The sequence below is a fragment of the Dictyostelium discoideum genome, assembly GCF_000004695.1.
Source record: "Dictyostelium discoideum AX4 chromosome 2 chromosome, whole genome shotgun sequence".
NCBI lineage: Eukaryota > Evosea > Eumycetozoa > Dictyosteliales > Dictyosteliaceae > Dictyostelium > Dictyostelium discoideum.
In genome coordinates, this window is record NC_007088.5 from 40,738 (window position 1) to 66,169 (window position 25,432).

A 25,432-nucleotide genomic window follows, 5' to 3' on the forward strand; every position below is an offset into this window, starting at 1 on the left:
GATTTTATTTTTCCAATTTTTTTTTTTCTTTTTTTTTTTTTTTTTTTTTTTTCTTAAAAATAATTATTATATAACATAAGAATAAAATGAATAAATTAAAATCAAATTTTATTTTAAATATTGTTATTTTATTTACAATTTTAATATTTAATATTAATTTTATAAATTGTGAAAATCAAAAACAACAACAACACCAACAACAACAACAACAACAACAACAACAGTCATCATCAACAACAACAACATTACCAATTTATTCAATTAAATTTTCAAGTGAAACAGGATTTACAATTTATTCAGGAAATGATTCAACATCAATTGCACAAAGTGGATTTAGTAATGAAATGATGACAATGGGATGGGCATATTTAACGATTACAACCAATTCACAATTTGAAGATTCATTACAAGCAGAAGCAGCAGGTTATATTGAAGGTTATTTAACATTTGAAATGATTTGGCAATGTTGGTATAATATTTTAGTTAATGAATATCAAAATCAAACTATACCAAATCAAGTTTTAAATTGGGCAAATGAAAATATTGCCTATATGAAACAACAAGTTGCAACCAATGAAAATGATCCATATTGGATTAACATTGGATTAGTATTAACTCAATTATCTGGTATGGTAGATGGTTATAATGCTGCAAATCAAGACCCATCACGTCAATTATCATTTTTAGATTTCATTTTAATTAATATGGATGCTGATTTAGGTGATATCAGTAGTACTTTTAATCAATCTACTTCATTTTCTGAAATTTCAAATTTTAAAAAATCAATGGATCATATTAAAAAAACTGATCATTGTTCTGGTTTAATTAAATTAACTGATGATTTAACTGAGTTATATTCTGGTAAGTTATAAAAAAAAAAAAAAAAAAATAAAAAAAAAAAAAAAAAAAATTATAATAATTTATTAATAAATAATTTTATTTTTTTTTATTTATTTTTTAATAAAGCACATACATCATGGAGTAGTTATATTAATATGTTAAGAATTTTTAAATCATATAATTTTAAATTTTCAAGTATTACAAATATAAAATCAAAATTAACATTATTTTCAGGATATCCAGCAACAATAGCAAGTTTAGATGATTTTTATTTATTAGATACAAAATTAGTAGTATTAGAAACAACAAATGGGTTAAATAATAATGATTTATATTATTTAATTAAACCTGAGTCAGTATTAACTTGGATGAGAGTTATCATTGCAAATCGTTTAGCAAATGGTGGTCAATCATGGTGTGAAACATTTGAAAGGGAAAATAGTGGTACCTATAATAATCAATGGATGATAGTTGATTATAATAAATTTGTACCAGGTGTAAAAGTACGTGATGGTACATTATTCGTATTGGAACAAGTACCAGGTTATATCGAATTCGCTGATGTTACTAATGTATTACGTACTGGTTATTGGCCAAGTTATAATATTCCTTATTTTGAAACTATTTTCAATATGTCTGGTTTCAATGACGAATTAACCGATTCAAGTGATTATGAAGCTTATGAAGAGGACGCTCGTTCACAAATCTTTAGACGTGATGCAAATAAAGTTTATTCTTTAACTGATTTTCAAGCAATAATGAGATATAACAACTTTCAAAATGATCCATTATCTCATGGTGATGCTGCTAATCAAATCTCTTCAAGATTTGATTTAAATTCACCAGATTCACAAGATTATGATGCTTTTGGTGGTGTGGATAGTAAAGTTACCTCATTCTCATTGGTTAATCAATTATTGGTAATAGCTCAATCTGGTCCAACTCATGATCAAGAACCACCTTTCCAATGGTCTTCTGCTAATTGGTCAAATATATATCCTTCAATTGGTATGCCGAATCTTTATGATTTTGGTTGGGTAAATTTTACTGATATATCTTATAATTATTAATTTAATAAAGAATTTATTTATTTTATTTTATTTTATTTTTTTTCTAATCAATTTTATTTTAATAATATTAATAATTTTTAAAATTTTAATTTTTTTTTTTAAATTTTATTTCTATTATCTATTTTCTATAAAATTTTTTTATTTTCATTTTTTAAAACAATTAAAATTATTAATTTGATTTGATTTAATTGTTTATTTTTTTTTATTTTTAACTTTTATAAATTTCTCAAAACTAAATTTAGTTTTAATTTTAAATTTATGTTTATTTTTTTTTATTTTTAACTTTTATAAATTTCTCTAAAACTAAATGTTTTAAAGAATTTTGGAAAAACCACCCTTTTTTAAAAAAATTGGTTTTTTTATATATATAAAATGTTTAATTTTTACTAATTATTAAATCCCTTTTTTTTTTTTTTTTTAAATTAAAAAGTTAATAGTTTTAAAAAATAAAACAATATTGTTTATTTTTGAAATCCATTTTTGATTTTATCTAATTTTAATTATAAACATTATATTATATAATTTAATATTATATACACACATATATATAATAATATCTTTTTTTTTTTTTTTTTTTTTTTTTTTTTTTTTTTTTTTATTTTTTTTTTATTTATTTATTTATTTATTTATTTATTTATTTATTTATTTATTTATTTATTTATTTATTTATTTATTTATTTATTTATTTATCTATCTAATAATAGTAAATAAAATATTGCTAATTTTAAATTTATGACCAAGGAACAATGCTATTGAATATTTATCTGCTATTATTATTTTTATTTTTATTTGTGTAGTTTTTTTTTTTTTTATTACTTTTTGAAATTATCAATATGATATGATTTTATTAATGAATGATCTTCATCATTATTTGGTAATAGCAATGCTTCATCGAATTCTTTTCTTGTTAAACTTGTATAAACAAAAAGATTCTCAGCTATATGAATATAGTCATTCTTGACAGCTATTGAGAGTAATTCTTTTAAATGTTTAATTATAATTTTCTTTTCAGAGAAGAGATAACAATGATTTAAATTTAAATAATTAAATATTAAAAGATTACCATTTGAAATCACCTCTTTTAAAATGTTATTAAATCTACCATTTCTACAATAGAATATTTTAATAATCTTTCAATGAATGTTAATGAAATATGTGGAAAACTCCTTTTAATGAAAGTATTAATTGCTTCTTCTTTTAAATTATTAATTTAAAAATATCATCAATACGATTTGAATTATATAATAGATTAATTAAATAAAATTGATGTATTCTAATTTTAATTATTCCATTATCATCTTTATTACCACTACCACTAATAATAATAATATTATTATTATTATTATTATTATTATTATTATTATTATTATTATTATTATTATTATTATTATTATTATTATTATTATTATTATTATTATTATTATTATTATTATTATTATTATTATTATTATTATTATTATTGCTTTTATATTTTCTTTTAAAATTTGGTAACTTAATATAAATTTTATTTATTCTTTAACCATTATCATCAATAAAATTGATTTTTGATAAATCTGAAATGCAATTACCTGAAATCCATTTAGAAATGATAAATGAGTTTTTAGAAAAATCTTGATTCAGATCTGTTTTGATATTTTTAAAAAAATTTGTTTCCATTAATGATATAAAATCCATATCAGGAATACCTTTGGGACTGAAAGTTAAATATTATTATTATTATTATTATTATTATTATTATTATTATTATTATTATTATTATTATTATTATTATTATTATTATTATTATTATTATTATTATTATTATTATTATTATTAATATTATTAATATTATTAATAAATGATTTAAATGGTAATATATCTGAAGCATTGATATTATCTAAAAAATATTGTATAACGAACTACGTTGTTCATGGTGATATTTTAATCCTTAATACCTTCGTAAGACAAACATATTTTATAATTTGATTTTTTATTAAAATTATTTATTTTTTTTATTTTTTTGGACTTAATTTAACATCTTGAGAATATCAAGTCTTGGGAGAAAAAAAAAAAATTATAATTAAAAACATTAAAATTTGAATTTTTTTTTTTTTTTTTATAAAATTTTGATATAATTTTATTTTTAATATGAATTTAGTATAGATAAAGAGAAATATAGATAAAGAGAAAACTATTTCAAAAATACATAAAATGCTTTAAATATAGAAAATGTAGATTATTATTTTTTTTTTTTTTTTTTTTTTTGGAAACATTAATATTTTAATTTTATTTATTAAAAAAAAAAAAACAAACTACACCTAAATGATTTGGTAAAAATTATAATTTTTATTATTATTTATTTTAAAAAAATTAAAAAAAAAATTAAAAAAAAAAACCCAAAAAAAATTTGAATATTTTTTTTTTTTTTTTTTTTTCAGATACCTGCAAGTTCTTTAAAAAATGGGAGTACAAGGATTTTCAACATTTATAAAGAAAAAAACACCAAAGGTAGGTGTTATTGTTGATTTGTTACATGAATCAAAGAAAAAAGGTAAATACAAACAAAATTTTTTATTTTTTTATTTTTTTGTTTTTTATTTTTTTTTTATTTTTTTTTTTTATTAATATATAAAGATTAATTTAAATTATTTTTTTTTATTATTAATAATAATAATAAAGATATTTTAATTGGAATTGATGGATCATCATTTATATTTTACGTTGCAAATCAAATTTCAAAAATGAATTCATTAATATTATTTAGAAATTATATAATTGAATTTTTTAAAGTTTTAAAAGAAAATAATATACAATGTTGTGTATTTGTTGATGGATTTAATGCATATGATAAAGTGAATGAACATGAAAAAAGATATATACAACGTACGGAACTTTATAGAAAATGTGCAGATCAAGCATTACATGATGTAGAATGTAAACAGATTTCACATTATCAATTCCCACATCCATTATTTTCAAAAGAATTTACAAGTATTTTAAAAGAAATCAATGTACCAGTGTTTGTATCTAAATTTGAAGCTGATAAAGATTTAGCTCAATGGGCATTAGATAATCAAAGTGATAATCTTTTAGGTATATTTTCAAATGATTCAGATTTCTTTTTCTTTGATACAAAGTGTTATTATTTCCCTTTAGATCAATTATCATTTAATCAAAATTCAATTACAATGGTTGGTTATACAATTGATAAAATTTCAAATTCATTATCAATTAAAAAAAATGTTTGTATCATTATTAATTAAAAAAAAAAAAAAAAAAAAAAAAAAAAATAAAAAAAGATTTGTATTTTAATAAATTTTAAAAAAAAAAAAAAAAGAAATTACCATTTTTAGCAGCATTAATTGGTAATGATCAAACAAAACATATTAGAGGTAATAAAAGATTTGGATTAAAAAATACTCAAGAAAGAGCAATTTATATTGTAAATTTAGTAAAAAATCAAAATTGTTCAGATTTAGTTTTAATAAAAGAAGTTTATTTTGTAACACCACAAGGTAAGTTATTATTTATTATTTATTATTTATTATTTATTATTTATTATTTATTATTTATTATTAAAAATAAATATTAATAATTATTTATTTATTATTTATTATTTATTTAAAAAGATATTGAAAAAATTAAAAATTCAATAAAAAATTATTCATTAGAATCAATCATTGATAAAGATTTTTTAATTGAAGAAAATAGTAAAAGTAAATTTAGAAAATCAATTATATCAAATTTAAATATATTTAATAATCAAAGAAAAGAGAGTGAAAAGAATTTAGAAGATGTTTTATTTTCAATTAGTGGACATACGAGTAGAATTTATAATTTCTCAAAATTAGTTTACCCACCTCAATATACAACTCATAGACATTGTTTTGAACCATCAAATGTTTCTTTTGAAAATAGTATTTTACATTTCACAACTACATTATCGTCACATTTATTTGGTCTATTGGTTGAATTACCTGATAGAGCAATTACAAAAATCACTGAATTTGTAACTGATAGTAGTATTCAACTTTTAAAATTAGAATATGTACCAGACTATTTAGCATATTCTCATCATCAATGTTTTTCAAATCAAGTATCATTCAATCAACGTTTATTTGATTATTGTAAACTTTTAAATTCACTTTCTTATTATTATAGTTTATCAAAAAATAATACTTGTTTAATTAATCCAATAACTTTTGATTTTTATAATTTTTATATAATAACGTAATGTATTATTATTTTCAAATTAATTAGTAAAGAGTATAAGTGATAATTTTTATTAATTTATTTTTAATATATTCTTTATAGAACATGGAATTTTATATTATCAAATTCATTAAAATTTAGTATAAAAATTGAAGAATGGATGGTTGATACATTTATTATACAATCATTATTTTTAAAGAATGAAATTAAAATTGAATTTCCATTACAGAATGATATGTTTCAACCATTATATATTGGTGAATTCTTTTTAGTTACACTAAGATGGAGTTTAGATTTATCAGATGCAATGGCTTTACCAAAGTATGTTATTTCAAATGGTGGTAATGGGTCAATTCAACCTGGTCATTTCTTTGAAACCATTTATATTCATCCACTTTGGAGAATGGCAAATTTAAACCGTAAAAATAGTAGTAAATTATTATCATTACAAAATTCAAAACTTTCAATCACTGATAAATTAAAATGTTTATTTGATCAAGTTTCAAATTTAATTACACCTTTAATTATTAATCAATTTACTTTTATAAAGTCACAATTATGTTTTCAATAAATAATATTGTAAAAAAAGAATTAGAAATTAAAATAGGAAAAAAAAAATAAATAGGAAATAAATAAATAAATAAATAAATAAATATATGTATATAAAAAATAAAATAAAAAAATAAAAAAATAAAAAGATTATTAAAAAAATATAATAAAATTATTTATATGTATATATATATAATATTAGAGTTTTTTTATTTTTTATTTTTTTCTTTGCTTATAGGTTTTTTAGTACCTTGAGATTTTGATGAAATTGGTTTTTTTTTTAAAGCTGAAGATAAATCATCAGATGTATCCATTGAAATTGTATTGGTTGGGTTTAAAATAGTTACTTCTTCTTCACTATCACTATCATTATCTTTTTTAACTGGCGCTTTTAAAACTGCTTTAACTGTTGTTGATGGTTTTTTAGATTTTTGTATTTCTATTTCTTTTTCTTTTTCTATTTTTATTTCTTCTTCTTTTTTAATTTTATCAACTTTCATTGTATTATCATTATCCCAAGATGATTTTGAATTATCACCATCAAAATAATTTTTATTATTATTATTTTTTATATTTTTATTATCATTTTCATTTTCATCTTCACTATCTTCAAAATCAACCTCACAAATTTCATCTTCGCTAAATTTATTTTCACTTTCAGTTTCTTTTATGTTGTTAGAGTTTTTACTATTATTATTATTATTATTATTATAATTATTATTATTATTATTATTATTATTATTATTATTATTATTATTATTATTATTATTATTATTATTATTATTATTTAAATTTTTTTCATTATTTTGATTTTTTGGTTTAATATTTTGAATAATATTAAAAGAATCTTTTTTAATTTCATTTATAATTTGATTTTCAATTGGTCTAGTATGTTCAATCATTTCTAAAGATTTAACTTTTGAAGCAGTATTTAAACCACTACCATTTCTTTTATTTTGTGAAGATGATCTTAATTTTAAATTTTCATGAATTGATTCTCTAATTTGAAGAGTGATTTCAGCGGCTTTGATTACAGCTATTTTTGAACATTTTAAAACTTGATCGATTGTAGTTGAAGTACCACCACCTTTTGAAACACCACAAATCTCTTTATGAATATTGACAAAGAATGATAATTTACCATCCATAACTGATTCTTCTTTAGTATCAGGATCAACAATCATAATTTCATTTGGAAAGAACCCAAATGTAATTGAGATTGGTGTATGATGAATTGATAATGGCACTGGTTCTCTCTCATCCAATGAATGAATGGTTGCATCATTACCAATCACAGTGACATCTGGTTTTCTAAAATGAATCAATGCTGTCATCACCGATATGGATGCACAATCTAATAAATTACCACAATCATCCAATACATGAATTGCTATCTTTATTGACCACACTTTGGATCCTGATATAATACATAATGCTTCTGTATCAATTGCTCTACTATCTTTTAATCCTTTTTCAATAATACGTCCTAATTCACTCTCCATTGGATTGGGTTGATTAACATTAACTGATACACTTGACATTGGTGATATATCTGTATTAAAAATATAAAATCCTTCATTTGGTCTTTCTGGTTTTGGTTCAACTATATCACATGTAATTGCTGTAAAAACTCTACATATATTATTATTATTATTATTTTTAAAATTTTATATAAATAAATTAATAAAATAATTTTTATTTTTATTTTTATAAAAAATACGTACCTTGTTTTTCCTAATTGAACTTCAACTACACCATATGATTTACCAAACTCAATTTTAATTGCTCTCATATCATTAACTCCTCTACCATCTATTCTTTGAAGCTTTTCAATACTTGATAATACGAAATCTTTTTCATTCTTTGATATAACTTCTTTCATTTTAAGATTATTTATTATTTGGTATAAAAATAAAAAAAAAATAAAAAAAAAATATGAAAAAAAATAAAAAAAAATAGAAAAATAAAAAAATCGAAAAAAAAAAATTAAAAAAAAAGAATTAAAATTTTTTTTATTTTTTTTTTTTTTTAAACGTTTAAAAAAAAAAATAAAATATCCATGATTGTAAAAAATTAAAAAGATTTATAAAATATAGTTGTATGATTATAGAATTATTTAAATTCCAAATAATATTGTTATTATTATTATTATTATTATTTTTTTTTCTACACTATGATAAATTAACTTTTCCATTTTTTTTTTTTTTTTTTTTTTTTTTTCAAATAATATTAAAACTAAAATTTAAAACTAATATTACAATTTTATTTATTTTTTAAAATTAAAAATAAACCCCCGAATAAAACTGTGATTGTGTGTATTTGTTTAGTTTTTTTTTTTTTTTTTTTTTTTTAAAAAAACTAAAAATCAACTTCACAATTATTGAAACTCTGTGAGTTTGATGATAAACCTGAAATAGTTCCGCATTGACTTCTAATAATTTGAGTAATTGTCTGGGATGATTGAATACATCTATTTAAAAATTAAATTAAATTAGGTTTTTTTTTTTTATTTTTTTATTTTTTTTTTTCACAATTTTTTTTTTTTTTTATAAAATAATAAAACTTACTTTACAGCAACTTCTTTTGAAATCCAATTCATATTTTTTGAGAAAACACTTAAGGATATTAAAAATTCTGGTGTTAGAATTAATGATTTGTATCCAGCTGAATAGAAACTTGTTTCAGAATAAACTTTTTGCTTTTCTTGTTTTTCAAGTAAATAATCTAGTTCATCATCTGATAATTCACCTTTAAATTTTTTTGATGATGACGAATTATTTGAAGATTTTGATGAATAACTTTTTGCTGAAAAAGTTGGAGATAATAAAAATTCATTTGGTGAAACTTCAACCAATTCTTCTTTTCCATTAAATGATCCTGTAAAAAATGGAGAATTCATTATTTCATTTAAAACAATCCATTCTTTTTCATCAACTAAACTATCATTAGATTCACTACTTATTGAATAAATTGATGGTGATTCTTTAACATTATAAAAATCATATTCTTCCATTTATTTTTTTTTTTTTTATTTTTTAAAATAAATTTTTAATAATTGATTTTTAAAATTAAATAATAAATAAATTTTTAAAAAAAAAATAAATAATAAAAAATTATTATTATTATTATTATTATTATTATTATTATTATTATTATTATTTTTAAAAATAATGTATAAAAAAAAAAAAAAAAAAAAAAAAAAAAAAAAATTTTTGAAAATATAATATTTATTTTTATTTTTATTTTATTATTTTTTTTTTATTAATAATAATGTTAATAGCTAACGAATCGTTTTTAATTATTTGTCCAAATTGTAAATCGAATAAAAATAAAATTAAAATAAACATAATTTAATTTTCACCACTAAATAAAAAAATAAAATTAAATTTAAAATTAAATAAACATAATTAAATTCCCACTTAAGATAAAAAACAAAAATATCACCACTAATTTTATTATTTATTATTTTTTTATTTTTTTTTATTTTTTTTATTTTTTTACAGACTTACTATACAAAATCCATTCTAAAAGTTGATGTTTTTATGTTTATTTTAGTGAAAAAAAAATAAAAAAAATTAAAAAAATTAAAATAAAAATAAAAATAAAAAAAAATTAAGATATTTAAAAAAATATCTTTGATCAAGCCAAAAACTGTTTTTTTTTTTTTTTTTTAATCCCACCTTGTTTTTTTTTTTAAAAACAAAAAAAATTAAAAAAAAATTAAAAAAAAATTAAAAATAAACAAAACCACAAATAAATGACACTAAAGAAGTTTCCTAACATATTTAAAGATATAATAAATAATGAATTTGAATGTGGAGGTGAAAATGTAATTTTAAATAATAATACAACTAATAATAATTCGAATAATAATAATAATAATAATTCAAATAATAATAATAATAATAATAATAATAATAATAATAATAATAATAATAATAATAATAATTCAAATAATGATAATAATAACAATAATAATAATAATAATAAAAAAAATGGAGAGTTATTTTTAAAGGTATTTAGAAATAAAATTTTAAGGTCAAAAATATTTTCAGAAGTTTCAAAAGAATTTAAATATGGTATATTTAAATATGAACAAATTAAATCAGTTGATTGGATGTTAACAAATGATTATATTGAATTATTAAAATATAAAGTTCAACGTGGTGAACAATTAGTATTTTATTTTGATTGTTATTATAATTCAACAGAATTTGAATTATTTAAAAAAATTAATAACGATAAACAATTTTATATTAATTTATTTAAAAACTATCATTTTAATTTTATTCAAAAATCAACATACAGTAATAATCAAAATAATCAAAATAATAATCAAAATAATAATCAAAATAATAATCAAAATAATCAAAATAATAATTGTAAAACAACAAAAATAATAATAACAAAAGAAATTCAAAATTCATCAGAAGTATTAAAATTAAATATTAATTTTATAATTGAAACTGATTGTAAAGTTGCATTAAAAGTATTAATAAATCATTTTAATTATGATGTTATGAAAAATGAAAATATTTTATATGATTCAATAAAGAGTTCATCATTTAAAATCATTAAATACCTTTTAAAGTATTATAAATTTAAAGTTGATAGAAATTTATTATATAGTCAAGTATTAAAAGACAAAACATTTAATTTAAATAAAAAAGTTCAATTCATTATTGATGTTTTAAAAATACCACCACCAATATCAACTTCACCAGAAATTTTAAATCAATTAAATAATTTCAAATTATTTGAAACTCATTTAAATGATTGTATGTATAATCAATCATTAGAAATTTTAATTGAATCATGTAAAACTATTTCAATATTAGAACCAATTTTAAAATTTAATAATAATAATAATAATAAGAAAAAAAAAGAAAAAGAAAAAGATAAAGAAATTATTAAAACAAATCAATTTATTAAATTAATTGATATTATTAATTTTAAAGAAAATAATATTGAATATTTAAATGAAAAAGTTAAAGATTTTTCAAAAGATATTGAATTTGTAAAACAACTTTATAGACAATTTATAACTTTTTCAAAACCAATTAATGTTAGAAAATATTTAAACATGTAAAAGTTTTTATAGATTAAAATATTGTATTATATTACCNAAAATTTATCAACCTTCATCATCATCATCATCATCATCATCATCATTGATAGAGAATGAAGATTTATTATGGTTATCAAATTATAATATATTTTCATTATCAAATTTATCAAATTTATCAAATACATCATCGTCATCATCATCATCCACAATAAATGAAAAATTAGATTTTGGTTTTAAAGAAATTATTGAAAATAATGATAATGAAAAGAATTTAAATTTCTTAAATAAAATTATTAAATTAATTAAATTAAAAAAACAATTTGAAATTTCAAACTTTTTATTCAATTTCTTAGCATCAATTGATAATTTAGAATATTTTAAATATTGTTTTAATGAATTAATTAATGATTTTAATTTATTTAATTTATCAAAATTAGATTCAAATTCAACTATATTTAAAAGAATTCGAATTATATTTAATTTAAATATTTTTGATTTTATAAAATCAAATGAAATTTTAATATTTATAATTCAATCAATTATAAATACATTTCAACAATATCAACAACAACAACAAAAACAAGAACATCAACAAGAACAACAAGAACAACAAGAAGAAGAAGATTATAAAGAATTTAAAGAAATTAATAATTATTATTTAGACGATTTCATTGAAATTAGTTTAGAAAAAGGTTATACAAATTTATTAGAAACTTTTAAAAACTATTTCCCAATTGAATTTGAAATACATTCAAATAAACCATCACAAAGTTTTTTTAAATTACCATTTAAAAGTTGTAAATTCATTTTGGGTTGTCATAAACAAAGTAATAGTTCAACATTTAAAAGTTATTTAAAAACTTTGATATTATCTGATAATGTTATTGATAAAATTTCAAAAAATGATTATATTGAATTTATTGTTAATACAAGTTCATCATATGACTGTTTTTACGGGTCAATAATTTCATCACATAAATATCATTTATTAAATTGGGTATTTAAAAATAGATTAATCGATATCGAAAGTGGTAGATGTAAATCAATTGAAAAATCAAAATTATTAGTCTACTATTTCTATTCAAATCAATGGGATAAATGTATTTCAGAATTTGATTTCTTAAATTGTAGATTACTTTTAAGAGAAATTGGAAAAATGGATTGTGTTGAATTATTAGATAAAATTTTAAAATATCATTATTCAACTCAATATGATAATTCTTTAAATAATAATAATAATGATCCGATCACTCTATTAAAAAAAAGAGATTCTTTAAATATTTGTTTTTTCACTGCAACTCATTTTGGTCATATGAAAATTTTAAAACATGTTTTAAAATATAATTCAAATTTAATATAAAGATCCAATTTTATTTGGTGATAATATTAATATTTATCTTAGTGATAATAATAATTATAAAAATAATACTTTACATCGTGCCATTGAAATGAATGATATTGAATTAGTTTATGGTTATTTTAAAATTTCATTTTTTTTCTAATCAATGTTCAAACAATTAATAATAATAATAATAATAATAATAATAATAATAATAATAATAATAATAATAATAATAATAATAATAATAATAATAATAATAATAATAATAATAATAATAATAATAATAATAATAATAATAATAATAATAATAATAATAATAATAATAACAACAATAACAATATTATTAATAATAATATTATAAAAGAAGATAAGATATTAATAAAAATAAAAAAAAGAATATATTTTTAAAAAAAAAAAAAAAAAAAAAATTATTTCTTTATTAAATAATGATTTTATTTTTACAAGATGTTTAATTTTATTAATTTAAATTTAATTTTAAATTTGTATAGTTTAATAAATTATTAATAATATCTTGCCAATCTAAATAATAATGAATTAATAAGAAATCAAAAGCTTTTTTAGTTGAATTTGATAATTCCTCTTGAAGTATACTAGTGAAATATTTAATATCAATATTATTTGAATGTAATAGTTGACATTGTTGTTGATACAATTGAATGATTTTATCTTGATTTAAATGAATTTCAAAAAATGTGAATGAAATCGACTGAATATGTAAAAGATATTGTTCATTTGCTTTTTTAGTTGAATCTAATGAAGGTTGAATAAAATGACAAGTTTGTACATCAATTTTAGTTTTCAATGCTTTCGATTGCAACGATCTCCATTCTTTAATTTCTTTTGATAATGTTTGTTTATTGGTTAACTTTAATTCTAAATCACAAAGTTGATTCATAAATCCGTCATTTGGTCTAATCTCTAACCTTTTAGAATGTAAATAAAATAAACAATCTGATAATGAATGAATATCTCTCTTTAATAAATATGATAATACAATTGAAGCTGATCTTGATTTACCCGCCATACAATGAATAAATACTCTTGCTCCTTTTTTCATTCTAACCCTTTCTATAAACCAATACGCCTTTTCAATTTGTTCGCTAATATCAACTGTTTCATCATCTTCAAATTTTTCATTCGCTATTATATATTTCTCTGGTGAATGAACTGTTCCTGCACAACTAAATATATGTGTAATTTTTAATTTTTCCATTTCTTTTTCATCTTTTGTATCTCTTTTTATTTATTATAATTATTTATTTATTATTATTAATATTAAAAAAAAAATACATTATTATTTTTAATATTAATATTATTGAAAAAAAAAAAATAATATTAATTAATAATAAATGAATAAATTTATAAATTAATGGATATACAAAAATTAATTAATTTTTTTTTATTTTTTATTACTTTAAAGATCTATACTTATCTATTATACTTACTTTGCTGCGCCAAGATAAAGAAAATTATCTAAAATCATTGAAATTCCCATTTTTTTAAAATATTTCCAAAATACCACTAATTTCTGAACGATACTAATAATAATAAAAAAAAAAAAACCACCCCACACCGAGCAAATTACTTTGTGTTTTCAAAAAAAATATAAAAAAATATAAAAAAAATAAAAAAAAAATTAAATTTTTCTTTTTTATTTCTTTTTTCTCATCTTTTTCATGAAAACCTCCAATTGATTTCAACAAATTCAGATCTATTTTTATATATGTGTAAAAAAAAAATTAAAAAAAAAAAACCCTTTATTATTTGAAATTTACAATGCTTAAAGGAAAATAAAATAGAATCTTTTAAATTGAAAATGTATTTATAAAGAATTGTAAAAAAAAAAATATATATATACATATTTAGAATATATTAAATAAAAAAAAATAATAAAAAAAAATAAAAAAAAATCTTTTTATGTGGATATTTCTTTTTTAAAAATTTAAAATTATTATTTAAAGAATTATCACATTGTAAAAAACTTCAAACCCAAATTGGGAATTTTTTTTTTTTTTTTTTTATGGCAATGAGAATTAGAAATTAAGATATCAAATCTATTCATTAATAATTATATTTTTTTTTTAACAAATAAAATAATAAATAAATAATAAATAATAAATAATAAATAATAAATAATAAATAATAAAAAATAATTTTAAAAATAATATTAAAAAAAAAAAAAAAAAAAAAAAAAAAAATTTATAAATAAAATTTTTATTATATTTTTAGAAAAAAAAAAAATAATAATAATAATAATAACAATAACAATAACAATAATAATAATAATAATAATAATAATAATAATAATAATTATAATAATAATAATAATAATAAATAATAATAATAAATAATAATAATAAATAATAATAATAAATAATAATAATAAATAATAATAATAAATAAAAAAAAAATAGATTTAATTTAAAAAGGAAAAAAAAAAAAAAAAAAAAAAAAAAAAATGAAATTAATAATTAAATTAATTTGTTTTATTACATTATTATTATTAAATAAATCAATTGTTGAATCAAAGTATTATGGAGTTCAACATTTAGAATCATATTATAATATTATAGAAATTGGCACAAAAAATTCTATATTCAAATTGGATTATTCACATTATGGTGATATATTAGGTAATAATTTTAAAAGCTTTGAAAAGGTTGTTAGTGGTAATTTTGTTGACGGTTATTTTCAAATTGATAAGGTATTCAGACAATTGGTACATCCAGGTAGACAGTTTGATTATTCAATCGATGATAAATTCTATACAATTAGAGAAAACACATCAATTATTGAACAATTAAACTTTGAATTAAATAACAAAGTTATGACAAACGTTGATCAAACCTATTCTGACGAAGTACCAAATTTTCATTCAAGTTGGCTTTTGAAAAAAGTTTCAGATGGTGAAGCTGTTTTCACAACAATCAATAATTTAATAACTGCATCTCAAGGTATTGTTGAAGCTGATTACATTTGGATTAGTACTCCTGACCCAGTTGGTTGTCCTCCAATTAAAGATAAATGTGCTTTCCCTTTCATCCTTACTCCAACCTATACTCGTGATGATAATCGTTGTATTAAATTCACTGGTTGTGTTAGAATTTTAAAAAATCCTTTATGTATTTTTGATTTAACAAGTTGTCCAGCTTTTTATAAAAAAGTTTCTTTTGCTTCTTCTCCTGATGCTTGCATTAAAATTTATTGTGATCCAAATTTTTAAAAAATTGAAAAAAAAAAAAAAAAAAAAAAAAACAAAAACAATTAGATTTTTAATAATATAAATAATAATATTAAAAAAAAAAAAAAAAAAAAAAAAAATTAAAAAAAAAAAAAAAAAAAAAAAAAAAAAATCTGATTGATTTATATTGATTATACTAAATAAAAAATTTTTATTATTATATTTTAACTTTTATTGAATTTTTTTTTTTATAACTATTAAAAATTAAAATTCAAACCTTTTTTTTTTTTTTTTTTTTTTTTTTTTTTTTTTTTTTTTTTTTCAAAAAATGCAAATAATAATTGGAAGTGGTTTCGATCTGGTTGTGAATGGAATGGATTTTTTTTTATATGGCCTTCCACTTTTTTTTTTTTTTTTAATTTTTATTTTTTTTTTTTTTTTTTTAATTTTTTTTGGTCGGTTGGGTTTTTTTTTTTTTTAATGAATTTTTTTTTTTTTTTTTTTTTTTTTTCATTTAAAAAAAAAAAATACTTATTCAAAATATAAAAACAGATACAATAAAAAAAAAATATATAAAGAAATAATGACTTGGCAAGCATATATTGATACTAATCTTATTGGTTCAGGATTTATTTCAGCACAAATTCTTAGTTCAGCAGATGGATCCTCATGGGCAAATTCAAATGGATTTTCAGTTAGCGCCACTGAAGCCCAACATATCCTTTCTTGTTTTAAAGATTCAAATAAAGCTTCAGCAATGGGTATCACTATCAATAATGTTAAAAACTTTGTATTAAAAGCTGACGATAAATCCATATACGCAAAGAAAGATGCTGGTGGTGTAGTTTTAGTAAAAACAAATCAAACCATTTTAGTTGCAGTTTATAATAGTAATCTTCAACCAGGTGCTGCTGCTAATGCTTGTGAAGCCCTTGGTGATTATTTAAGAGAACAAGGTTTCTAAAATAAAAAAAAAAAAAAAAAAAAAAAAAAAAAAAAAACTGCAACAAAATATATATAAATCAAAAAGCACCCCCTATATGTGTAAATAAAAATACATACCATATGTATAATATCTCCTTCAAAAAAAATAAAAATAAAAAAAAAAATAAAAATAAAAATAAAAATTAAAAAAAAAAAAAAAAAAAATAATAATTGTAAGCACAAAAAAAAAAAAAAATTTATCTAATCAAATTTCATTTTTTTATCGTATTTAACGCGAGAATTTTTATATGTAAAAAAAAAAAACAATATTTTCCCACAATTAAAACCGGTTTCCACCTAAATAAAATTAAAAATAAATATTTAAACATTTTTTCAAAATTGTGGCATTTTGTTAAAATAAAATAAAGTTTTTTTTTTTTTTTTTTTTTTTAAAATTTGTCAATATCTAAAATGATAGATTACAGTATAGAAAAAATAATTAAATAAATAATATTTAATATTTAAAATTTTAATAATATTTATTTTGGTTTTTTTTTTTAATTTATTAAAAACTTTAAAAAAGAAATCTCAAAGGAAATTAAAAAAAATCTAAAAAAGTATGGGTAAATTATTTCTTTTTTTTAGATATATATAAATATATATTTCAAGATTATAGAAAATTTCGAAAACACTTATTTTTTTTAATTTAAGATTATTTTATTTATACTTTTTTTAATATTTAATATTAATATTTTTTTAAGCAGTTGCAATAATATTACTTATGTATACAGTTGATTGGGTATCACCTTTGATATCTTGAATCCAAATACCATCGACTTTACCAGATACTTTAAAGTCATCAATAAAGGATGCTTTAATTTTAGTCCATGAATTTGCTTCGATTGGAGTTCCACCATTAAGATCGGTAATTAATTTGGAACCAACAGATTTACTATTTTTAACAACAGTTATTCTTAATAATTGAGCACCACTGCTACCACCATTAATATCAAATTCAATATTATTGTATGTATCAGTATCAATACATTCGAAACATCCTAAAAATACTGCACCATATGCTTTTGGTGTAAATGAAATTGAATTGGTTTCTCCAGATTCAACATTTGTTGTATCAGTTAATGAATGCTCACCCCATGACCAATCTTGGAAATCATTTTTTAATCCACTTTTATAGATTGATAAAGATTCTCCACTTGATGGAGTTTCAGTTGGTGTTACTGTTGGGGTTGGAGTAACAGTTTCAGTTGGAGTCTCGGTTGGAGTTTCTGTTGGAGTTTCTGTTGGAGTTTCTGTTGGAGTTTCTGTTGGAGTTTCTGTTGGAGTTTCTGTTGGAGTCTCTGTTGGAGTTTCTGTTGGAGTCTCTGTTGGAGTTTCTGTTGGAGTCTCTGTTGGAGTCTCAGTTGGAGTCTCAGTTGGAGTCTCAGTTGGAGTCTCTGTTGGGGTTTCAGTTACTGTTGGAGTTGTGGTTGGAACAGAAGTTGAAGATGGATTTACAAGAGAAGCTAATGCACCAACGAAACCAGCATTATAATCAGTTGCAACTTCATTTGAAATATAATCAGTTCTATCATCAGTATATTCATCATTTGAACCTGGTCCACCAACTAAAGCACCTTTTAAGAGGTATAAATTATTAACTGGATTATTTATATCATTAGTTGTAGAATGATGGGCAGCACGATGATGTGGATTAATTGGATAATTTGGACCCATACCAACTACAAATGATTGTTGATTTGGATTATTACCAATTAAATAGTCAACTTGTTTTTGAGTGAAATCTGTGCCTTTTTCAGTACCAGCTAAAGAACCAAGGAAAGCGGCAGTGGCAGCATAACGAGCTGGACCCCATTGTCTGATCCATGCTAAACCACCTGGAGTATAAGTGACACCTCCACCTGGTAACCAATAATTTAACCAACCTTCGAAATCAGTTTTATAAGTACTTGTGGTTGGAACTAATTTAGATAATAATAAACAACAACCTGGTGCTTTATTATCCCAATCGTGAGAATTACCTTGTGCCATTCCACCAACACCACCTGATGCATAATCTGCAACGGCTTTTGTTAAATAATCTGAATCTTGAGTTGCTTTATATAACCAAATGCTACCCCAAACTAAATCATCCTTATAGCCAGACCATGAATTATAAAAAGCTTGAGCATTCGTAATGGAATCTGAATAAACACCACGATAAGTGTACCCGAAATTATGAAGAGTTTTAGCATGTGCTAAGCAAGTTGCAGCGTATGTTGGGTTTGAAGATTTAAATGCTATTGAAGCTGCAGCTAATGCTGATGCTGCTTCCATTGCAATTTCAGTACCTGGTGCTTCGGTTGTTAACATATAAGTTGGACGAGCCATTGTCATATCTTCTGGAGGACCCCACCAAGAATGATCAACATTACCATCACCAACTTGGCCTGCAAATTCATTATCGGCAGTATGTGCTGCAATAAGCCAGTCGGTACCATATTTAATTGTATCGAGGTATAAACTTGTCAAACCACATTGAGCAATATTGGATTCATATTCAATGAATGACCAACCCAACATAGTCATAGAATAAGCCATTGGTAAACCAAATTTAACACCATCACCAGCATCAAAATAACCACCACTTAAATTACCATCACCATTGGCATCTTTAGCTGAATTTGGACTTGCATCATTCAATGCTGAATTACCTCTCCATGGTATATCGTTATCTGGTAAACGACCAGCTCTATTCATTTTATAAAACATTAATGCATTTTCAAGTAATGAACAATAATCGGTATCCGCTAATAAAAAAAAAATTAAGAATTAATATTTTGTTTTTTTTTTTGTTTAAGAAATATAATATTTTTTTTTTTTTTTTTTTTTTTATACTTTACCATTAATTAATTGAGTTGATAATAACCCAAATATTATTAATAATATACAATTTTTCAATATTTTCATATTGGTTTTAATTTATAAAAATTTAGAAATATTAAAAATTTAGATATAGGAATTTGAAATTTATAGTACATAAAAATAATAAACAAAAGTTTTATTATTTATATATTTTTTTTTTTCTTTTTTTTTTTTTTTTTTTTTTTTTTTAATAGAACTTTAAAAGTTAAACTTATACTACAATAAATTGATTATAATAATAGAATTATTATTTTTGTTATTTTTTGGTGTGTAAGTATGTGGTGAGTTTTTTAAAAAAAAAAATAACGAAATTAATTGCAAAAACAAATTTGGATAATAGATAAAATTATTATTTTTATTATTATTATTATTTTTTTTTTTTTTTTTTAAAGATCTAATAAATTAGTTTTTTGAAAATGAAAAAAAAAAAAATAAAAAACAATTCCTTTTTATAAGATTGGAAATCTGGGAAAAAAAAAAAAAAAAAAAAAATTTAATTCAAAATAATTATTAATAAAAAAAAAAAATTAAATTTCGCATTTTTTATTTTATTTTTTAGGAAAATTGTTTTTAAATTAAAATCTAATATCTTCCAAATGAAATTCTAACGGAAATGTACAACTTGAAATATTTTTTAAATAAAAAAAAATTAAAAAAAAATTAAAATAAAAAAAAAAGAAATCAGTTATAAAAAAAAAAATTTGAAAATTGATTAGAAAAATGTTAAATTATTATTTTTAAAAATAAAAACCATTAAAAATCCAAATTGGAACAAATCTTAGTATTTTAACTACCCAAAAATATTAACTTGGCCTCAAAAAAAAATTTTTTTTTATAAACATTTTTTATTTGAAAAAGTACTTTTTCTTTTTTTTTTATTTTTTTTTATTTTTTTTAATTAATCATGGGTATGTGGTTTTCGAGTATTAAATACAAAAAAATAAATTAAATTAAATTAAATTAAATTATGATCAGTTAATAAAAAAATGAAAAACTATAAATTAAAGTATTCATAGTTTTTTTAATAAAAAAAAAAAAAAAAAAAAAAAAAAAAAAAAACAAAAATAATTAAAAAAAAAAAAAAAAAAAAAAAAATAATAAAATAATTAATTATTATAATTGATGGTTTTAAAAATGCAAAAGTTAAATATTTAACTTTTGAATTTTTTTTAAATAGTTCTAATAATATAATTTTAATGACCCTTGAAAAAGAAATCATATTATTTGAAAAAAACTATTGAAAATCTCAGAACTATAGTTCTTAGTTTTTTAAATTAATTAATTTTTGGTTATAATAATTTTAACACATATGCATTTTGTTTATAATAAAGATTAATAATTAATAATAATTAAAAAAAAAAATAAAATAAAAAATATTAAAAAAAAAAAATAAAAAACTAAAAAACTAAAAAAAAATAAAAAACTAAAATGAAATAAAAAAAAAAAAAAAAAAAAAAAAAAAAATTAAAAAAAAAAAAATAAAATAAAATAAAAATTAAGAATAAACTTGATAAAGTTGTAAACATGAAAAAATAGATAGAATTTTTATTATTATTATTTTTACAATTATTTATTTATTTTTTTTTTTTTTTTTTTAATATTTTTGAAATTAATTTAATTTAATTTTTTAATTTTTTTTTTCATAAAAAAAAATTTTTTTTTTTAAGTTCGTTAATATATTTTTTTTTTTAAAAAAAAAATTATAAATGAATTATCCACACAATACAGATAATAACGATATTATTTTACTTTTAATTGATTGTATAAGTTATAAAGATATTTCAAGACAATCTATTGATAGAATTAAACAATTTGTAGAGAATGAAAATGATTTTAAAAAATTAGTTAACAACTTAAATATTGGTTTAGATTATATATCACAACAACAACAACCAACAGCAACAACAATAATAACAAATAATGGGGATTTTAAATCACAATTATATTCAATAATGTCTGATATATTTCAAACAGTTTATATAAAAAATAAAGATATTATTGAATTCAATAACTTTATTTCAATTTGTTTTACTCCATCATTATTAACTTCATTATTAACTCCAATTGTAAGTAATGATCATTATTATAATTATTATAATTATTATTATAAAAAAACAAATAAAAAAATATCTTTAAACTAACTTTTTTTATTTTTTTTTTTTTTTTTTATTAGATTAGTCATAATATAACATCATTTTTACAAATTTTTAAAATTATTTTAAATTGTAAAATTAAACATTTAAATGTATTCACTGTTGAAAATATAAATGATATTCAATATTTTTATAGATCATTAAAAAATATAGCTACAAGATATCCAAAAATTATAAATAGAAATTCAAACATTTTAGTATGTATTTATTTATTTATTATTTATTATTTATTATTTATTTATTATTTATTATTTTAATTCTTTTAATTTTTAAATTATTAAAAAAAAAAAAAAAAAAAAAAAAAAAAAAAAAAAAGAAATTAATATCAAGTTTAATTATAGAAATAAATGAAAATTCAATTAAATATTTAATAAAGAATGAAGAATTATTAACAAAACCTATATCAATGTTATTAGTAAAGATAATTATTGATGATTTATCAACATTACCAATTACAATGGAACCAAAACAATATGATGAAATTGTATATCAATATACAAAAACTATTCAATTATTTTGGAATAGTAATCAATTAAGTTCTATTCAAGTTTCAATGGAACATATGTTTAAAAAATTAATGATGTCATCATCATCATCATCATCATCATCATCGAATAGTAGTAGTAGCAGCAGTAATAATGAAATTATAACACCAAGTATTTCAAACGTTTTAAATCAATCACCAATTGAATTAATACCATTGTTTATTAATATTATTGATAATGGATCAGTTAGTGATATTGATTTATTGGAAACAATTACAAAGTTAACTCAATGGCCATTAACACCAACCAATTCTAAATGGATATTAGAAACATTTAATTCATTAATAAGATCAAAAAAAACAACATTATTAGCATCAATAGTTGTTGAATCTGCTCTATCAGTCATTAAACAAATGTTTGTACTTCCATTATTATCTTCATCATTTGAAATACTACAAAAGATGTTACTAGGTTATCAACATTCACCAGACACTTTTCATTCAATCATTGATTTATTTCCAATTGTTATTGAATTATTATTAATGTTTCATAATAAAATCAATGCTATTCAACATCAACCTAATGGCGTTGATGATGGTGATGGTGATGATGCAATTAAAAGAATTGAATTTATTAATCAAAATACACAACAAACAGTTTATAAATTAATTAATGAATGTAATAAAAATAGAAAAGAGTTATTGTTAATATCAATAAAGAATACATCTCAACCATCTAAATATAGAAATACCATTTTGATAACATTGATTAAATTTTGTCAATTATCATATACATTAATGTTTCATCATACTGGTTATCCTGAACTTTATGCACCACTATTGGAATCATTAAATAAATGTAACCATTTATTACCTTCAATTCCATCAGAATTTCAAATGAAACGATTACTTCAAGATAACGAATGGCAATCACTAGATTCAATGGTTTTTGAAAATATAAAATTAAATAGAGTTTTAACTGATCGTTCAGGTTTAATTAATCTTGGTAATACTTGTTATATGAATTCTTTCTTACAATCACTTTATATGACAATACCATTTAGAAATTATTTATTATTTAAAATTGATCAAAATTTAATTAAATTTATAAATAATAATAATAATAATAATAATAATAATACCAATAATAATGATAATAATAATGATGAAGAAATTTTTAAAATTTATTCAAAAGAAATTTTAAAAAGACCACAACTTTTAAAACAAATTCAATTATTATTTGGTAATTTAAGATTATCTATAAAAGAATCGATTTCACCAAACTTATTCCTTCAATCATTACCAATTGAATTTCAAACTGGTCAACAACATGATTCTTTTGAATTTGGTAAATCATTATTAGATCATTTAGATTTAATTTTTAAACAACAAATAAAAAATGAACAACAACAGCAGCAGCAGCAGCAACAGCAACAACAATTAAATTTAAAAAATTCAAATAATGCTAGCAATTCAACAAATATAGTTACAGAGATATCTAATCAATTTGGTGGTAAATTATCACAAATAACAACATGTAGAAAATGTAGTAGTGAATCAATTAAAGTTGAAGAGTTTTTAGAATTATCATTACCATTTCATGATCATCGTAAACAACAATATCAATTGGAAGAGATGATCAATGGTTACCTTTCAAATGAGGAATTAATCGGTGATAATAGATATCATTGTTCAAAGTGTAACTCTTTACAAGATGCTGATAAAATAATTGAAATTAATGAAACTCCTAATCATTTAATCATTGGTTTAAATAGATTTCATTTTTCAAGAGAAACTAAATCAATTGAAAAACTTTTAAATCATGTTGATTATCCTTTAAATTTAAATTTACCTTTTATTCAAAATCATCAAAAAGATCGAAATAATGATGAAATTAAAAATGAAAATGAAAATGAAATTAAAAATGAAAATGAAAATGAAAATGAAAAAGAAGATTTTAAAAAGATTAAAATTAATGAAAATGATGATGATGATGATGATGATGATGGTGATGAAAATAGTAAAGAAAAAAAGAAGAAATCAATAATAAAATTATCAAATTATTCATTATATTCAGTAATCATTCATAGTGGTAGATCACCAACTCATGGTCATTATTATAATTATAGTTGTACTAGTAGTAATAATAGTAATGGTAAACCAGTGGATTGGTGTCTCTTTAATGATTCAATGGTAAAGATAACTGATGTTCAAACTTTTAAAAATATTAACAAACAATTCTATACCGATGTGCCCTATATTTTATTTTATGTTAAAAATCCATCATTACCATCATCACCTATTGATAATACTATTGATACTACTAATAATGATGATGTATCTCCATGGATAAAACAATCAATTATTAAAGAGAATCAAAATTTATTAAGTAAATTTAATAATACTAAAAATAAGAATTCTAATATTCTGGAACAATTTCATACTTCTGGATATTTTAAAAAAAAATAAATAAATAAGAATAAAAAATAAAAAATTACACAGTGGATAAAGAATTTATTTACAATTTTAATTTTTTTTAAATTTTTTTTTTTATTTTCAAGGTTAGTGAGTAGAAAATAATTTTAATCAATTTTAAAAATAAAAATAAAAATAAAAATAAATTATAAAAAAAAAAAAAGTGCAAATTTACACTTTTTTTTTTTTTTTTTTTTTTAATTTTTAATTAA

At 19.1% G+C, this 25,432-nt stretch overlaps 12 protein-coding genes across 12 annotated transcripts; 6 read left to right on the forward strand and 6 right to left on the reverse strand.

Annotated features, from left to right (window-relative positions):
* Window positions 1–86: 86 nt before the first annotated feature.
* Window positions 87–1,910, forward strand: plbB (phospholipase B-like protein; the record flags this gene model as incomplete). Its single annotated transcript, XM_640726.1, has 2 exons — window positions 87–861; window positions 967–1,910. The coding sequence occupies 2 exons, from the start codon at window positions 87–89 to the stop codon at window positions 1,908–1,910; spliced, it is 1,719 nt and encodes a 572-aa protein (XP_645818.1).
* An 812-nt stretch (window positions 1,911–2,722) lies between these two features.
* On the reverse strand, window positions 2,723–3,489 carry DDB_G0271128 (hypothetical protein; the record flags this gene model as incomplete). Its single annotated transcript, XM_640727.1, has 3 exons — window positions 2,723–2,988; window positions 3,218–3,384; window positions 3,479–3,489. The coding sequence occupies 3 exons, from the start codon at window positions 3,487–3,489 to the stop codon at window positions 2,723–2,725; spliced, it is 444 nt and encodes a 147-aa protein (XP_645819.1).
* Window positions 3,490–3,610: 121 nt separating this feature from the next.
* On the reverse strand, window positions 3,611–3,821 carry DDB_G0271102 (hypothetical protein; the record flags this gene model as incomplete). Its single annotated transcript, XM_640728.1, is given in 2 exon segments — window positions 3,611–3,786; window positions 3,806–3,821. The coding sequence occupies 2 exon segments, from the start codon at window positions 3,819–3,821 to the stop codon at window positions 3,611–3,613; spliced, it is 192 nt and encodes a 63-aa protein (XP_645820.1).
* Window positions 3,822–4,349: 528 nt separating this feature from the next.
* DDB_G0271130 (hypothetical protein) lies at window positions 4,350–6,672 on the forward strand (the record flags this gene model as incomplete). Its single annotated transcript, XM_640729.1, has 5 exons — window positions 4,350–4,440; window positions 4,569–5,131; window positions 5,227–5,404; window positions 5,519–6,119; window positions 6,204–6,672. 5 exons carry the CDS (start codon window positions 4,350–4,352, stop codon window positions 6,670–6,672), a joined length of 1,902 nt encoding a protein of 633 aa, XP_645821.1.
* Window positions 6,673–6,859: 187 nt separating this feature from the next.
* On the reverse strand, window positions 6,860–8,532 carry DDB_G0271100 (hypothetical protein; the record flags this gene model as incomplete). The annotated part of the gene is made up of 2 exons (XM_640730.1): window positions 6,860–8,282; window positions 8,375–8,532. 2 exons carry the CDS (start codon window positions 8,530–8,532, stop codon window positions 6,860–6,862), a joined length of 1,581 nt encoding a protein of 526 aa, XP_645822.1.
* Window positions 8,533–9,008: 476 nt separating this feature from the next.
* DDB_G0271098 (hypothetical protein) lies at window positions 9,009–9,663 on the reverse strand (the record flags this gene model as incomplete). The annotated part of the gene is made up of 2 exons (XM_640731.1): window positions 9,009–9,120; window positions 9,218–9,663. 2 exons carry the CDS (start codon window positions 9,661–9,663, stop codon window positions 9,009–9,011), a joined length of 558 nt encoding a protein of 185 aa, XP_645823.1.
* Window positions 9,664–10,407: 744 nt separating this feature from the next.
* DDB_G0271132 (hypothetical protein) lies at window positions 10,408–13,078 on the forward strand (the record flags this gene model as incomplete). Its single annotated transcript, XM_640732.2, has 2 exons — window positions 10,408–11,715; window positions 11,831–13,078. The coding sequence occupies 2 exons, from the start codon at window positions 10,408–10,410 to the stop codon at window positions 13,076–13,078; spliced, it is 2,556 nt and encodes an 851-aa protein (XP_645824.2).
* Window positions 13,079–13,538: 460 nt separating this feature from the next.
* Window positions 13,539–14,576, reverse strand: DDB_G0271350 (hypothetical protein; the record flags this gene model as incomplete). The annotated part of the gene is made up of 2 exons (XM_640532.1): window positions 13,539–14,316; window positions 14,527–14,576. 2 exons carry the CDS (start codon window positions 14,574–14,576, stop codon window positions 13,539–13,541), a joined length of 828 nt encoding a protein of 275 aa, XP_645624.1.
* A 963-nt stretch (window positions 14,577–15,539) lies between these two features.
* On the forward strand, window positions 15,540–16,304 carry DDB_G0271354 (hypothetical protein; the record flags this gene model as incomplete). The annotated part of the gene is made up of 1 exon (XM_640533.1): window positions 15,540–16,304. The coding sequence occupies one exon, from the start codon at window positions 15,540–15,542 to the stop codon at window positions 16,302–16,304; it is 765 nt and encodes a 254-aa protein (XP_645625.1).
* Window positions 16,305–16,845: 541 nt separating this feature from the next.
* On the forward strand, window positions 16,846–17,226 carry proC (profilin III; the record flags this gene model as incomplete). Its single annotated transcript, XM_640534.1, has 1 exon — window positions 16,846–17,226. One exon carries the CDS (start codon window positions 16,846–16,848, stop codon window positions 17,224–17,226), a length of 381 nt encoding a protein of 126 aa, XP_645626.1.
* Window positions 17,227–17,942: 716 nt separating this feature from the next.
* celA (cellulase 270-6) lies at window positions 17,943–20,153 on the reverse strand (the record flags this gene model as incomplete). Its single annotated transcript, XM_640535.1, has 2 exons — window positions 17,943–19,993; window positions 20,087–20,153. The coding sequence occupies 2 exons, from the start codon at window positions 20,151–20,153 to the stop codon at window positions 17,943–17,945; spliced, it is 2,118 nt and encodes a 705-aa protein (XP_645627.1).
* A 1,661-nt stretch (window positions 20,154–21,814) lies between these two features.
* DDB_G0271348 (peptidase C19 family protein) lies at window positions 21,815–25,214 on the forward strand (the record flags this gene model as incomplete). The annotated part of the gene is made up of 3 exons (XM_640536.1): window positions 21,815–22,174; window positions 22,282–22,458; window positions 22,638–25,214. The coding sequence occupies 3 exons, from the start codon at window positions 21,815–21,817 to the stop codon at window positions 25,212–25,214; spliced, it is 3,114 nt and encodes a 1,037-aa protein (XP_645628.1).
* Window positions 25,215–25,432: the final 218 nt, after the last annotated feature.